This window comes from Plectropomus leopardus, chromosome 6 (genome assembly GCF_026936395.1).
Source record: "Plectropomus leopardus strain MGB_pleo_1.0 chromosome 6, ASM2693639v1, whole genome shotgun sequence".
Taxonomy (NCBI): domain Eukaryota; kingdom Metazoa; phylum Chordata; class Actinopteri; order Perciformes; family Serranidae; genus Plectropomus; species Plectropomus leopardus.
The window spans coordinates 33,917,211-33,933,284 of NC_142181.1; the positions used below are offsets into that span (position 1 = coordinate 33,917,211).

At 38.8% G+C, this 16,074-nt stretch overlaps 2 protein-coding genes across 5 annotated transcripts in view; both read left to right on the forward strand.

Annotated features, from left to right (window-relative positions):
- The first annotated feature begins 836 nt into the window (after positions 1 to 836).
- Positions 837 to 7,519, forward strand: rhbdd1 (rhomboid domain containing 1). Of its 3 annotated transcripts, none has more exons than XM_088079323.1 (8): positions 837 to 952; positions 2,027 to 2,191; positions 2,490 to 2,769; positions 2,903 to 3,035; positions 3,769 to 3,857; positions 4,896 to 4,961; positions 6,036 to 6,209; positions 6,307 to 7,519. In XM_088079323.1, the coding sequence occupies exons 2-8, from the start codon at positions 2,039 to 2,041 to the stop codon at positions 6,411 to 6,413; spliced, it is 1,002 nt and encodes a 333-aa protein (XP_087935449.1). In that variant the 5' UTR covers positions 837 to 952; positions 2,027 to 2,038; the 3' UTR covers positions 6,414 to 7,519. The 3 variants fall into 3 exon arrangements, with proteins under 3 accessions (XP_087935449.1, XP_087935450.1, XP_087935448.1); XM_088079324.1 differs by having other exon boundaries at positions 888 to 1,194; positions 6,290 to 7,519; XM_088079322.1 differs by having other exon boundaries at positions 889 to 1,194.
- A 952-nt stretch (positions 7,520 to 8,471) lies between these two features.
- galnt17 (polypeptide N-acetylgalactosaminyltransferase 17) overlaps positions 8,472 to 16,074 on the forward strand; it is a 53,048-nt gene continuing 45,445 nt past the window's right edge. Inside the window, exon 1 of one of the 2 annotated variants that reach the window (XM_088079317.1) lies at positions 8,472 to 8,599. The gene's annotated coding sequence lies outside the window, so the exon portion shown is untranslated. The remainder of the gene's footprint in view (positions 8,600 to 16,074) is intronic. The other variant, XM_088079318.1, reaches the window with a different exon arrangement.

The following is a 16,074-nucleotide window of genomic DNA, read 5'->3' on the forward strand; positions in this document are numbered from 1 at the left end:
GAAATCGTATCCATCTTATCTTATCAAACATACCTACCCAACCTTTTGATATATTTTAAATAAGTATTTCATTATTTTGATTTATTTATTTGAGTTTAAATGTCAGCTGTTGGCGCCTGGTGTAATGGCGCCCTCTTGTGGACACTAACTGGAACTACATGCAGATCTTCAGACATACACGGATTACAGCATGCATACATTAGTTTTCTGCCAAGCAAATATTCTTGGTAGGATAGTAATATAAATAGAGAAGATACAAGGGTATTCGTATGTCAAAATAATGTATCAAAATAATCACATCATCACATAGAAATACTACAAGACCTTTAGGGTTTTACTGGTGCCCTCTTGTGGACTCTAGCAGGAACCGCATGCAGAGCTGCAGACGGATGAACAGATAAAACATGTTCATCGTTTCATCGTCTAACTTTATTATTTTGACTGAAATGTATTTTCTATCATACCAAACCAACGCTATATGGCACATTGTATTTATATTTGAGATGCAGTTATTATTTATGTTTGCTTTAAATATTATTTGAAATATTTATAACAGCTTCATTATATTTATGAAAAAACAGTAATCCCCGGGGTACTTTTTCCCCTCCTTTCAATCTTTTTTTTTTTTTTTTTATTAAACAATATTTTAGAAAACAGATAAATGACACTAGTCAATTGTAATAAAACAAGCAAAAAGAAATTCCAGAAGACAGCGTTCATTCATGCCAGTACATTAAAGGAGGTGCAAAAAACTGTTAAAAACTGGAGCGGACCATAGGCTGTATCTGATCAAATCCTGCAGGTGGCGGTAGAGGGACGCACATTGATGCTAATCGTCAAAAACTTCACCGAATAAGAAGAAACCTTGATTGCGCCTGCGCGAGATACGTAAATTTGTTATTGTCACGTGATAGCTGACTCAACCCAACTCAAACTTTCAGCGTCTTTTCTAGTAAGTGCCAGAAATGATGTAACACCGAGAAACTCTCTCTGCTGATGTGTTTCTGTGACGTATATAAAGAAATTTAAATACGTCTGAGATCGTTATATCGTTTGAAGCGGACTCGACGTGCTAGCGTATTTAAAACCCGTGACTCAAACCATAATGTGTTAGCATTAGCATTAGCATTAGCAAAGCATCGCTAAAGGAGGAAGAGGTGTGCGCGAGCTTCATGACAACCGACTGAACTGACAGTAAGTTTGCTGCAGATACGTTTCCCGGTTAAAATTGTCCAACTTTGGTGTTTTACAGAGTACTTTAACTTTTCATGTTAGGCTTTTAGCTTTCGTTAGGTTGATCGTAGGACATTGTTCACCAGCTATTTAGCTCAAATTCTTAACCTAACCGTTTCGCTGTTTTCGTTGCTTAAGAAAAATAATCTCAGTGAAAGTAGAAAATCATATGAATGTATGAGTTTTATAGCCTGATTTTGAGAAGCGCATTTTGTGTGCAGAGCGGTATGAGTGTTCGTTTTTACACTGCACAAGAAATTTTAATGTATAAACATCAATGTTGCTGTAAATCATTAACATATCCCAGAAAAACAACAACATAATGAGCAACTTGGCAAGAAATTTACCACAATCTGCAAAAGGAAATGATTTGAAAATATGTCAAGAAAAGTGCTTGTAATTCTCTTAATTATGTATTAAAATCTTGTTAAGGAAAAAAGAAAAAAAAAAAAGCACAGTCGAGGCCATTTCATTTTTTTTTTTTTTTTTTTTAAATCTTTCTCTTTTTTTTTTTTTTAAATATAAAAGTGTTTTCAGGATTTTTTTCCTTTTTTTAATTTCTTGCATTTTTCACTCTCTGTCTGTGTATTTAAAAGAAATCAAGACCAGTTTCACAAGAGTTAAAGAGTTAAATAAAGTATAATACACAGCATGCAAATCAGGACAAATTTTAAAAAAGAAAGCCATTTACATATTTGAGGTTACGCTGCATTTTTTGGTTTACACTTCTTCTTTTCTTTCTCTGGTGAAGCAGAAATGATTGAAAAATAATCTGACAGTTGTCTGTTCACAGGCTATTTCCAGTATGCGGAACAGACAGAGGGGATCCCACCTGGGCCTGATGCTGCTGGCCTCCCAGGTGTTTCAGCTGGGTCTGGACAACATCCCTCCTGTCACACTGGCTGTCCTGGGACTCAACGTGTACCTGTACCTGTTCCCTGCAGCTCCACTGATGCAGGTAATGCACTAAAACAGCACTAATTATGGTTAAATACAATTACAGCCATACATTTTAGGGACACTTAATTGTGATCTGACAGGCAGTTGTGGGACCGACAACCATTATATTATATTTTCATGTTTTCTGTTACTTTTATCATTATACACATATTTTTACATATTTTCCTGTTTTTATTTTATCATCAAGTGTGTTTTGTCTTAGCTGTCTTGCTACTGATTTGATCTTTAATATTTTTTATTTGAATTGATATTATTAATAATACTAATACAAATACTAATATTTATTCAATTCTTAGGCCTGTGTGAGTGTCCAGCAGGCATACTGGTTTAAAGACTGGCGCCGCCTCCTGCTGTCCCCGCTGCACCACGCAGATGATTGGCATCTCTACTTCAACATGGTGTCCTTCCTCTGGAAAGGTACCAAACTAGAGCGACGGCTGGGCAGACCCTGGTTCCTCTACCTGCTGTCGGTCTTCTCTCTGCTCACCGGGCTTGTCTACCTGCTGCTGGAGGCGGTGCTAACAGAGCTGACACAGGACCAGTCCTACAGCATGGCCTGTGCTGTTGGCTTCTCGGGTAAAAGTGCCAGAAATGTTCAGTATAACTGCTGTGAAAGATGTGACTTTTTAAAAAACTTCAATTATGGCAGAAAATATAGCTGCGATTAATTAATTAATTCATAGTTTTCTTCATGTGATTGTGTTTGTAGGTGTCCTGTTTGCTCTGAAGGTGCTTAGTAACCATTACCACCCTGGAGGTGTGACCTATGTGATGGGTGTCCCTGTGTCTAATCGCTATGTCAGCTGGGTGGAGCTTGTGCTCATCCACATAACATCACCTGGGTAAGTTACCAGTCAGACTCACATCATACAATCAACACATCCCAAGAGGGACGGTTAAATCTTCCTCACCGATTTCAAACCAGCTTTGCATCAGAACAATGTGTGCAGTATGTGCAAATGAGCTGTGGTAAACTTCCCTCTATCTAACCAGTGCCTACATATCCCACGTAAGAGTTTGTCGCTGAGATGCATATTTCTCGCCTCAATCATTTTTTAGCTCACCATTTAACTGGAATACAAGATCGTTTGTTGCCAGCCAGCCGCCATTGTTTCACACGAACGAGTTCGCACTTCGTCACCCACCAGCAGGAGCATTTATCAGTCTGTTGTGGCGCACTGCACTCTGGTAGTTGTAGGTTTTCTGCTGCTTGACCTAAAGTGTCCTTTGTCTTTGTTTTTTTCTGGTCATGTGGCACCAATTTAAATTTTTTCTTTTGCCTTTGTTCTGCAAAGACATCCTAGTTTTATTAAAAGGTCATCTTTCCAGCTGTGAAATACTTCTTTAACTCCCCTCAAGCTCGCATCTGACACAGCTCCACGTGCAGAGCAAACAGGTTGGCCTTTCTTTCAGAGACATTTGATCTTTAGGAGTGATAGTGACTGACAGTTTGACATGGTTCAGTTAGACAGTTAGTAAAGTTGTCCTGTTAGTAAATGCATGTAGATGCTGTGAATTAAATTGTCCACTAGATGGGAGAGTTTGATTAGTAGGAGTTAATGTGTGCTTCCTCAGGACCTCTTTCATAGGTCACCTGGCAGGTATCCTGGTGGGTCTGCTCTACACTGCTGGACCTCTGAAGGCCGTCATGAAAAAGTGTGCAGGTCTGAATTTATGTGTGTGTTGTTGTATTTGCTGACTGTGATCTATAATCTTAGGCCCCTGTACCTGTCAAAAGTCCTCTGTTTAATCTAAAAGTTCTAAAGATAACTGAATTCCCAAAAGCTTAAAAAGTAATATTTAGCTGTCACTCAGGTCATGTACAGCTCTCAGTTTCAGCTGTGTGAATGATGAAATAATTCTTGAGAAAGCTTTGACTCCATGTTCAGATCTGTGTGTCTCAATTTTAATCCATACACAAATCTAAATGCACATTAACCCCTTGAAACCCCAGCAATTGGGTTATTTGTGGAGAAGGGGTAGGATTAAATACTGTATGTGTAAACTTCTTTCTACTCCTTTTCAGGCATGTCAGTGCTTGTAAATGGAATTTATGGAGGCTTTTCACTTTATTCTGCCTATTTGTTGGAACTGATATATCTTTTTGTTTATTTTGTTTTTCTGAAATAAATGTTCATTCCTTCATTCAGTATTGGCAATGAGAAACTTATGAAGAAATGTCCCCAAAATGAGCAGGGAATTGATTTTTGCAAGTACAAGAAAATAACCTTAAAAATACCCCCAAAAAAGGGAAGTCAAGGACTAATGAGGAAATTACTGAAAAAAAGTAATGAAAAAATGTAGTAATGAAAAATTACTGAATTACTTAGTAAAATATTTCTGTAATATTATTTTAAATTATACTGTTATGACTATTTAATATAGCTTTCTGAACATTTTTCTTTAACTTCATCTTTATATATATATATATATATATATATATATATATATATATATATATATATATATATATATATATATATACTATATAATTTTTCAATAGATTTTATTACATTTTCATTTATGCCTTATTTGCCAATTTTTTTTCTTCGCATTTTGTCAATAAATCGAACCAATTTGCTCAGGATCCAAAGGTTTAATTACTTGTGAAAGGCATCTGAATGCAGCACAAGAATAGTGATCTTGATCCAGGTTTCAAAGGGTTAACAACACTAAACCAGTCTGTTTGTATGTATTTTCAGAGTTTGTGACATCGAACGGATATAACCCCCGGCCCGGTGTACACTACAGCTCCTCAGGCTCCTCAGGTAACAAAGCATTAACCAACATGATTGTATTTTCAGAGGGCTTTCCACTATTTCAAGTTGTTCAACTGCAGTTCAGGTGTTTGTTTGTTTGATCACTCAGTAATGTTCATAAAATAATGATGGCAGAGGAATGCCTTGCCTGTAACCTGAAGGGAGAGATTTTTTTAGAAAAACTTTAGACTGCAAAAATTGTGGAACCTCAACGACAGTGCCAGCTTGTTTTAGGAATCTAATTTCATTAAAACATTTTTGAAGGTCCAGTGTGTAGGATTTTGGGGGCTTTATTTGCAGAAATGTATGTTTTCTTTATTGTATAATCATCTAAAAATAAGAATGGTTGTGTTGTCGTTACTTTAGAATGAGCTGTTAATATATACATAGGGAGTGGGTCCTTGTCTACAGAGTCTGCCGTGTTCCTCATGTTTTTCTGTAGTATTCCAGAACAGACAAACCAAAAGACAGACATTTGTGTTGTAGTGTCGTCCACCGTACTTGGCAGTCCCTCCATTACAAGCAGTTTTGGAAACTACTTCATTCAGTGTTTTAACTGATTTAAATTACCTGGTCTGTTTATTTTGGAGAAGAAGAGATCTCTGTGGATAATACGGCTCCTGGTAAAAAGAGAAAAAAAGATGAGCACTCATAAGCAGGTTGTAGAAATCACATGCAAGCTCAAGGTCATTTGGTCTAATTTGGTCTGTTTGTCTTGGAGGAAGAGATCTCTGAGGATCCAGTAAACACATACTGAAGCAATACTAACCTGGAGTTCATGCCTGGCACACGGGAAACGTTTAATATACTTTCAATCCAACTGCTAGATGCAATTTAATGCCACACGCTGGTCCTTTAAATCAAACTATATATAAATGTCCTTTTTTTTTGACATCTTCTGTAGAAACAAAGTGCCACAGACAGGAATGAAAATGGAAAAGTACTTAGAGAAAACATTTATTTGGTGTTTTCACAGGATTTGTTGATGATAAGAAGGATGATGAAAACTGCAGATTAAACCTTTACCGTGTTATTTTTTAAAATTTGATCACTTGGGTCATGTGTGCTTGTTTATGTGGGCAGGCTACAGTGGCACCGGTGGAGGTTACTCAGGTTATCGTCAGTATCCACCCCATTACGCAACAAATCATCAGTATCCATCACATGACACAACAAACCCTACAGGATCTTATACAGGTGGACTGACGGAGGAAGAGCAGTTAGAGGCGGCCATCAGAAACAGTCTGAATGACAGAGGTAAGAGAGGAGACGACTGATGAGATTGACTGGTGTTAAGTTAAAAGTGTCTCTCGATAATAGTCAGCCAAAATCTAAAGTGTGTGAATCTATTAAGGACAAAGCAGCCAGAGAGGAGCTCCTCCTCCCTATGGTTTCCACTTCTCTGAGGAGGCGACAGCTGAGGAGGTCAGGCTGAGGAGACTGAGGAGGTTTGACAGCTGAACTGCCGGACAGCGGAGGGGAGAAGAAGGTGTAGTGATGAGACAAAAGAGAAGTTCCCTCCTGTAGCCTCGTCCAAACTCTACTTCCCAGGCTGAGGACGCGCGCCCTGAATGAGAAGGTCCAGCCACACAGTCTGACGCTCTCAGCAGCTCTCACTGTGTGCCGAGTCTTTACCAAAGAGTTCATGTTCGCTTTGGAAAGCTGCTTTAATGTTAATAATCAGAGAGTTCATAGCATTCAACAGTTCAACATTCAGAGTTCACAGAGCAGGTTAGGGTGGTGGGTCTGTCCACGCGGTTTCCAGGGTTCCCGCAGACCCTTTGAAACCTGAGCAAATTATTTTGATTTCGTTCAACAACATAGGGGGAAGGAAAGAAGCTTAGTAACAAAACATGGCCAAAAACTAGCAAAAAATTGTTAAGAACAGTCAAAAGAAAATGACTTTTACAAACCCCCAAAAACAAACAAGAAAATGCAAAAAGTGCTGAACATAAAAACATGTATGTAATTACATATTTAAAAAAATATTTTTCTGTAATGTGATTTTAAATATAAATGTAATTAATAAAAATAGATTATCTGCACATTTTTCCTTTTTTTGGATTGAATTCTTATCATCCTCACCTCTTTTTTAAAACACATTTTTAGTTAAAATTTCTTGGAATTGTTGGGCCATTTCTTTCCAAGCTGGTCATTGCCTTTTTCCCATGTTTTTGAAAGAAATTAAATCACTTTGCTCAGTTTTCAAAAGGTGAGCTTGTAAAAGACGTCTGAACGCAACATAAGAAAACTGATTCCGTTTCAAAGGGTTAAAAGACACAAGTAAATACATTCAAACGTGAAAAGCTGGTAAAGGAGAACAACAGAAAGATAAGGAACAGATAAATAGAGTAGATATAAAAAGAAAAATGAATAAAGGTGACATCACATAAGCAGGCGAAAAAAGGCAAAAATGCATTTGTTTGTAAAGTACTGAGCATATGACCGGATAAATGAGACTTGTATCACACTGCCCAAGCTTTTGGGGAGTTTTCTTCATGAATTCACTCATGCGATGAACAATTGATATACAAGTGGTCATTTTGCGAGTTAAATATTCTTTTAAGGAGTATTTTTCATGTTTAGATATTTAGACATCTTATCAAATGCCTTAAAGTTTTACATTTGAGGTACTATGAAAACAGAAAAAAGGGCAAATTTCTCCTCTTGTTCTACATCCAAACCACACTAGACAGTCTAAATCTAAAAATTAAATTTACATTTGTCAAACCTGGACAAGATAACTGACTTCAGAGATATAAAATTTAGTTTCAGTTTTGGCAAATCTTTATTTTATTTTTGAAATCAGAAAAAATGGGTGATCACCACGTTTTCTCCATGTAGACTTCATACGACCGTTTTGGGCTCGTCAGATCTTGATGAGCTCACATAAGTCTATTCCAATCTAGAGTACATAAAGTGGTTTTAGATCCACACGTGATCTTATGTGGTCTATGTGGTAAAAAAAAATCAGCCTCTTTTTATTCTCACATATAGAATAAAAAAAATCATCTGTAATGGGTTCTCCAGTGAAACGTCGGCTTATTTTCAAAGTAGGTTAAGATGATCGACACCAGCAATACCCGAATGATGCTTTTGAACATGAGGAACATTGTGCATTTCTCTGTTGCAGCTCATAATACAACATCTGGATTTATTCCTTGTCTCCTTTCATATCAGCTTTTTTTTATCGGATTACCAAAACACAATATTGTGCCAGATAGTCGTGGATTACAATTGGACTGCTGCTGCCTTGATGCCACACATCTGGTTTCATTATAGACCAGTTGGCTCGTTAAATGGTACATCTGTAATAAATGTTCTTTTTAGCACATAAAGTAGTGCTCATGCATCTGTTTTTAAGTTGGTACGATCCCTTCTGACCAGCAGTATACGCATTAATGGGTTGTGGTACTTCCCTCATGTCTCAATACATCAAGTGGAGGAAGAGCATTAAAGGTCCAGTGTGCAGGATTTAGGCGGATGTATTAGCACAAATGGACTATAACATAATGCTTTCTGTAGTGTATAAGCATCTAATAATACGTGTTTTTGTTTATCCATTTATATCTACATGGGGAGCAGGTCCTTTTCTATGAGTCCGCCATGATGCTCAGCCACATTTCCACTAGGGATGGGCTTTTTAGGTAACTTTCATATTTTCTTTTTTTGTGTGTGTGTGAAATAATGAAGAGCAGTGACATAAAGAGAGAGTGATACACACATACATACATACATAAAACATATATAATGCTTTGAAGCAGATGTGTAATGTGTATTGGCAGGAGTTCAATAGAGCTTATATATTAGATTCTTTTAGGTAAGGTAGTGTGTGTGTGTGTGTGTGTGTGTGTGTGTTTTGATGTTTGTATGTGAGACAGTGGTAGGTGTCTGTTGTTGACTCTGACTCTGGTTGTTTGTGGGAAATGTGGCAGAGAGAGGGAGAAAAAAAGGGGGGGAGGGGATGTGAGCATGGTACCACCCCCACCCAAAACCCCACAGCACTATGACCAAATGTTCTTTCCTTTCTTAAATACTAGTTTTGTTTGTTTGTTCTGTGTTTTAGGATTACTTTAGTTCACATTTTTTAATTTAAGAGAAAACTTGCATTTGAACCGCTCTAGGCCCTGAGGAGGGTGCTGGCCCACTGCAGGTGCTTGTCCTGCTTTGGACCACTTCCAGTCCTATCAGTGACAAGAATGGGGACCATCTTTCATTAAAAACTGAAATTTAGTTTTTGTTGTGAGCAGCGATTTTTTCCGTTGAAATGTTTCCTGAAAGGGCTGGCCAGTGGTTAATATGTATTGAATTTTGTTTGATCTCCAGTTTAAAAGAATTGTTTTCTTGGCGACAGTTAGAGAAATGAGCAAGTCGTTCTATTTATTTGGTATGTTTGTTAGTGAAGTGAGCAGACAGAGCTGTGGTGATGGAGGTACTCTGCAGTCCAGAGCGGTGGAGAGTTTTTGTGTTATAGTTATCCAGAAATTGCCCAAAGTGCGTGGAGGTAATTATCTGTTGTGCCTGTTGTGCATTGTGAGCAGGTGTCTGTGTTGGCTAGTCCCATTTGTACATTTTGTATTGTGTAATATGTATTCTGTGAATGACTTTGTACTGGATTAGCTGTAGCTTTATATGTGATGTCATGCCAAAAATATTTTTATTTATTTATATCCAGAAATTGTTTGAGGGAGAGATGTTAAGATCAGTGTCCCAGCTATGTCTTGGGACTATTACTGAAGTGTCTGCAGTTAATAAGAGTCTATTAGTTTATTTATATCTGTCAACTGAATAGTCAACATTTTTTGAAGGTTCAACTGGGTTATGAGATATGTTAATTTTGGTATAGATTAGATTTTTAGTTGTAGGTATTCAAGAAACTGATGTTTTGTTATTCTGTGTTTGAGATGGTGATGGTGCGTGATACCTTTTTGTTTCCATGTGCGATAGTGAAGTGGGGTGCCGTGGAGTTTGAAATCAAGGTTGTGCCAAATAGGGGTGTGTTTACAGGATGTTGGAGTGGAAATAAACATCTTCATGACTTTCCACCAGGCTGTCAGAGTCTGGAGATGGTAGTATTTTTAAAGCATGAGTGTTTTTTGATCCGAGATCCGACAGAAAGATGTTTTTGCAGTTCAGTTGTTCTAAGTCTATCCAGGGTGCATTTTGGGTTATTCTGTGGATCCATTTAGTAAGGTATTATATTTGGTTTGACAGGTAATAGAAGAGAAAGTTTGGGGCATCTAGGCAGCTTTGTGCTTTGCTTTACTTGTAAAGTGGACAGTTTGATTCTTGCTTTCTTGCTCTTCCAGTAGAAATGTGTGGTGATGGAGTCGATAGGTTTAAACCATTTGTCTGTTGGTGGGATAGGCGGCATAGAGAAGAAGTAACTGATGTGAGGAAGTATTTTCATTTTTACAGTTGCTATTCATCCTAGAAGTTCATCCAGTGACAGAGGTCATTTTCTGCTGTTTTTAACAATGATACTCAAGTATGCTCAAAAAAGGTGGAAAAAATCTGAGGTAAGAACAGGAATGTCAGACAATGGGAAAAAAATCATTTAACCCTTTGAAACTTGAGAAAATTGGTTTAAATTTCTTGCAAAGGCAATTAGCAACTTAACCAAACACAGCCCAGAAGTGAACCAAAATTAATTAAAAGGTACAAGAAAATTAGCCAAATTAAGAATTTTTTTTTAAAAAAAAGAACAACAAAATCCTACTTTTTTTCTGTAACATCAATTTTAAGTATATAATTATACAAATATTAAATATAGTTTTATAACATTCCCCCTGTGTGTGTGTTTTTGTTTTTTTTTTAATTATCTAATAAAACAACTAATTTTCAGGTCATTTTCTTGTCAACTTTTATTAATTAGGTTGGAATAGCTTTTGAGAGGCATCTGAACACAGCACAAGAAAAGTGATGTCGATACAGGTTTCAAAGGGTTAATGAACATCCAGGCCTAAATTAGCCAATTGAACTATAAATTAAAAGATTCCTGTCACTTCCTGTCACCGTTATTTATATTACGCGCTAAAGGCAGGACTGAAGGGCTGTCTTCTGAGTTGCTCAACCTCCAAGTCAGTTCACTGTCTGCTCTGCTCGAGCTCACCAGGCAGCAGCGGCTAACACCCGACAAAAAACTATGTCATGTTTACAGATGGTAGGGGTAATGGCGAGCACTCTATATGTTAAACAAATACTGATTTTCAAAGAGTACTGAAGTGCTTATGCCCATCTCTAGTGCCTAGATTAGTGTTTTCTTATAAGCCACCGTAGTTAGTTAGCAGTCCTTCCATGACAAGCCGACCAGCACCGGAGAGATTTTTTTTTCACAAAGAACTGCTTTGTGCAGTGTTTTTACTGTTTTTTAATCACCTAGTCCGTTTGCTTTAGGGCCTGTTTACATGGTAACGGTTCTTGCATGAAACGTCACTTTTCTTTTTGCGGTTTGGCCTGTCGTTCACACGTTTTGGGGGCCTGAAAATACACATTTTTGAAGCTGGGTTCCAGAGTGTAATTATTTGAAAACGCCACCCCTTCTGTCGCCATCTAAACTGGCAATATGCGGATCCTGTGAGAACGTTGGTGTCACAGCTCTTCGTGCATGAGCATTACATTTCAGACAAATAGGAGGACAACAATGGCGGACTAACGAGCTGTGTTTGTGCTGCAGACTCGATTGAGGTTATTAACGCTCCCCCAGCAAAGTGTTGTACGACTACTGTGATCAGCTGTCGGTTCGTGTGCTTGCTTTCGCCGTTGTCCTCTTGTAGGGAGGAGAAGTTTTAGCTGGATGCAATCTGCAATCCTCACTGCTAGATATCAGTAAATCCAGCACACTGCTCCTTTAATTTACTCATAGCCCCCTTTTTTAACAACCTAAACACCATACTATTCTAAACTTTCTACATGAGAGTAACACTGGCTGTAAGCAAAGTTACAAGAGCAACGTCAAAGAAGTACATTGCTGGCTTTGATTCCCCTAAAGCCCTAAGGCATAATGGGAAGTAGGACAGCTTAAATTAGAGCCAAGAAACCCAACGAGACATCACCCCACATGGGTGTATAACCATGCTGCCATAGAGCCGATCGAACTTTACGCCACTGACGTGTCATGTCAAGCAAGAGGAAGGGGTGAAAAGGTTGTGTGTTAAATATCCAGACTCAAAAACAAGTCAAGTCAGTTTTATTTATGACTCCTTTGACATCAGACAGATTTGACAGTTTGCGTAGTTTGATTTTGCATACTGTCAAGGGGAGCGTGGGAGCTGAGCGGAGCGCAGGGCTCTGGCAGAACATGAATGGGGGAGGCTGATGAGTGACAGAGGGGATGACAGGATGGGGCCAGGGATGACATACACCGCGCAGCAGGTGCTGCTGTCGCAGGCTGTGCATTAAAGACATTTCTTGACATGTTAGTGGTTTTATGTGTTTTTCTGTCTATACGTGAAGGAAAGTTATGACTCCGTTCATCATCTGGCACCACATCTGATCTGTGGTATTGGTTTCTTGAATTCCCCATCTACTTTGACACTGTCACTGAATGAATGAGACCAAACCATTAAAAACGCTCTCTCCTGGTTCCCACAGAGGCAGTTGACCACTTACTCCTTTTCCACTAACATGGAACTAGTTCCATTCTAGTTCCCAAACCTAATTTTGGACTGTTCTGAGCATTTTGACCAAAAATCAATAAAAAAAAAAAATCAGGTCAAACCCTATGTGAACCTGCACAGTTTTTTACCAAGCCCAACACGAGCCTGCAGCCAGCATTTTGCGGCCCAAGCAGGATTAAAACGTCTTAAAAAGGCTTATAGTGTATTACATTTTATGTAATGTAAAATATATATTTTTTTAAATATTAAAACATGTCTTAAAAGTTAAGGACTGGTGTGTTTCCTTGCACCACTTCTTCTTATTCTCTTCCCTCTGTTAGTTTGTCATCTTGTGCATGACAGGTTTGGCACATAGACTGTATACTGTATAAAGATAGACAACATGACAGTTCCCTCAAAGTGAAGCTTTCCATATGTATCGCCCCCTGGTGTCTGTCTGCAGTATAGGCCATAAAGCCCGCCCCTCCATGCTAGTAAATAGGACATAGGCCAAACTAAAAACTCAAAATACATGCTAAATCAATTTTTCCCAAAGATGGTTTCTGATACTGAAGGTAGTTCTCATCACCCTGATATTTGTTCAAGTGATCATTTTCATGATAAGTTCAGTTTTAATGAATTATTCAGTTCTACAAAAAGGGGGTTTTCCGCCATGATTGACAGCTGTGACAGCCAATGCGTGCGCTCACATTCACTGTGGCTGCATGCGATAAGTCGGACTGGTGTTTGAGCAGAAAGCCTTACCATGTCATGGTGGCCTAATGTGACTGGCTCTAAGGAGCTTATGTAAGGAGTGAAGCGTTAACACAGATGTAGGAGCCAGGAAATTAGTTAAAATAAGACGTGTAAACTTAATTCAGTGCTTATTTTAAGTGTCACAATGGTCAAATTATCGTACATAAGAGCAATTTTGGAATTATTGGTTGTGCATCGTACAGAGGGCATTATGGTACAAATAGGATAATAATCCTACATCTGGCAACACTGGTCTGATAAAACACGTAGTATTGTGGTAGTTGTAGGTTTTCTACCCCTTGAGCAAAAGTGTCCTTTTTCTCTGTTTTCTTTGTTCATGTAGCACATTTCAAAAGTATTTGCATTTTTTTAATACAGAGACGGCCTAGTGTTATGAGAAGAGTCTTTATATAGGCAAAATACTTTTTTAAAGATCATAAAAGGTGATTTTACAGAGAGCGGTGCTGGAAAAGTTACAATGTTTGATTCAAAGGCCATCCTTCCAACATGGTGACCTTGAAGCCTTTCGTAAACAAACACTGTGACAGGGCTCCATATCAGACAGGGACGTATAGGTGGGCTGAAAACTTGCTAGTGACTGACCTAAAATACCCCTCGGCTCTCTGACTGAGCTCAGCCGAAGCGTGCCACGCCACTGCTATGTGCTGCGTACCCACTCTGATCCCTTAGACAAAAAAACACCCTCCACTCAATCCAACGTGAAGGTCAATTTGTCTTATGCATCTTCCAAAGCCAGCTGAGATCACAATAGACCCCCACCGGACCGATAAATGTGCCATTGCACAAATGAAACAAGCTTTTGGTAAGAGACGGAGCCAAAGTTTTTGATCACACGGTTTGTTTTTTTTTTTCCTCCCCACAGTGCAGTGATTAACTTCATCGCTCTCAAATCCTACTCAGCAACTCATAAAGTCTCGTGGAGAATGGTATTAACTTGTGCAGAGGTATAAGCCCAGGGCAAATTTTTAGAACAGTTTTATCGCTCGTGTGCCAGAGTTACATGCTGGCGCTGATGACTAAAGAAACTTGCCACACTATTTATAGGATAATCTCATAAAATCCCCCATCACTCCCAACCCACCATCACCCTCCCATTTATAATTATCCTGCCGACTTTGTTCTCTCTCCCTGTTCTTCTCTGCCACATAGTGGAACTTAATGGAACTTCCTGTTTCGCTATCAAAGACCCTGCATGCCCACGTTACTATCTTTAGTTGGTCTCGTTGATTAGAGCTGTGTTCAGCAGGACAGGCGGAGTTGACGGTCAAACACACACAATTCTGAGTCAGAGTTATACATATCACACATATATGTATTCATATAAAGAAGTGCCTTTGAAACTTTTCTCAATGAGCCAAACTTTGCTTAGTTTGCTTTAGTTTGCCCTGCCACCTGTCCGTTTTCATCTCTCTTTTAACCTCCAATTAAACTGCTCTGTGAGCAGCTATGGATATGCATTTGCTCACGGGTAAAATACAGCGCAAAGTCCAAAGAAAGCTAGACAGATAAAACACACGTAGACAGACACACACAAACATTCGGTTGATTGTATCCCCAGAGCAAAACCAGCCTCAGAGTTTTTACAATATTACAGGGTTGAATTTAGTTCAACTTGCCGACTTCAAGCTTCAACTGTCCGCCATGTGACTAGCTCCACTATAGCAAGCTGATGGGTTGACTAAAGTACTCAAGACTATCACTTTCACCCCTTCAACAAAAATCGAGTCAAATCTACTCTTACACTTCTGCGTTGTCTTCTCCGCTGCTGTCACACAATCTATCACTCTTACATTTCTCTCTTTTGTTCTCTCCTGCATCTCAATGTGTCTCTCTCTACTGCTTTAGGAGTTTTTCTCCCTTTGAATTTCCATTCCTCCCCAGCGTCTGCGCTCTCCTCCTGCCTTTTTTAAAACTCTCTTTTCCCATTTTCTCTCTGTCTCTCTGCCTCCTTGTGTGCGTCTCTCTCTTCTTCTCCCTTGATGTTCCTTTCCGTTTGTCTCTTGATTCGTCTCACAATCTAGTTCTGGTTTTGATCTCGCTATACCTCTCCTTCCCTCGGTCTCTCACTCTCAGACTGTCTCTTTCCTCCTGGGTTGCCTGCAGATCAGAGTTGGCATGTCTCTCAGTAAGATACAGCGTTAGCGAGCTCCTTGATTCATCACAGCTATCTGGGTGACCCATTTCTGCACAAACTCGCACATTTTCATGCTGTGAAATGAAGTACTGTAAAGTGTTTTATCGCATCAATTCAACAATATACCTATACCACCAACACGTGATTCTTTCTCACTATAGATCTATAAATTTAGCCTCTGTGCTTTCGGAAATGGAGAATCAGACAGCCTAAAAATCTGATCTCAGTCCTAAAATCTGAGAAATGCCCTAAAACTTTAGAAATGTCCTAAAATCCTAGAACAGTCCTAACATCCTAGAATTGTCTAAAAATTTGGGAAATTTCCCAAAATCTAAGAAATGCCCTAAAATTATAGAAAGGTCCTAAAATCTGTGAAACGTCCTATAATCCTAGAAAGGTCCTAAAATCCTAAAAACATGTATGGGACTGCTGCATCTGGCCCCTGGCCTCCTGTTATTATGCAAAAAAGGCCCCCGAAGCAAAGCAAGCTGAGAATCCCTGATGTAGATCCCTGATCCCTGAGAGGGCTTCAGTATGAGGAACAAACTAAACACGCTCTAAACCAACCAAAATCAAGCAGGTAAATACAATTTATCTAAATCGCAGAACCCAG

Bases quoted from the DNA above. Each gene is read 5' to 3' on its own strand.
- rhbdd1 (XM_088079323.1), top strand. From the start codon at position 2,039: ATGCGGAACAGACAGAGGGGATCCCACCTGGGCCTGATGCTGCTGGCC. The intron at 2,770-2,902 runs GTAAAAGTGCCA...TTGTGTTTGTAG, and splicing joins CTGTGCTGTTGGCTTCTCGG to GTGTCCTGTTTGCTCTGAAG. The intron at 6,210-6,306 runs GTAAGAGAGGAG...GAATCTATTAAG, and splicing joins AAACAGTCTGAATGACAGAG to GACAAAGCAGCCAGAGAGGA.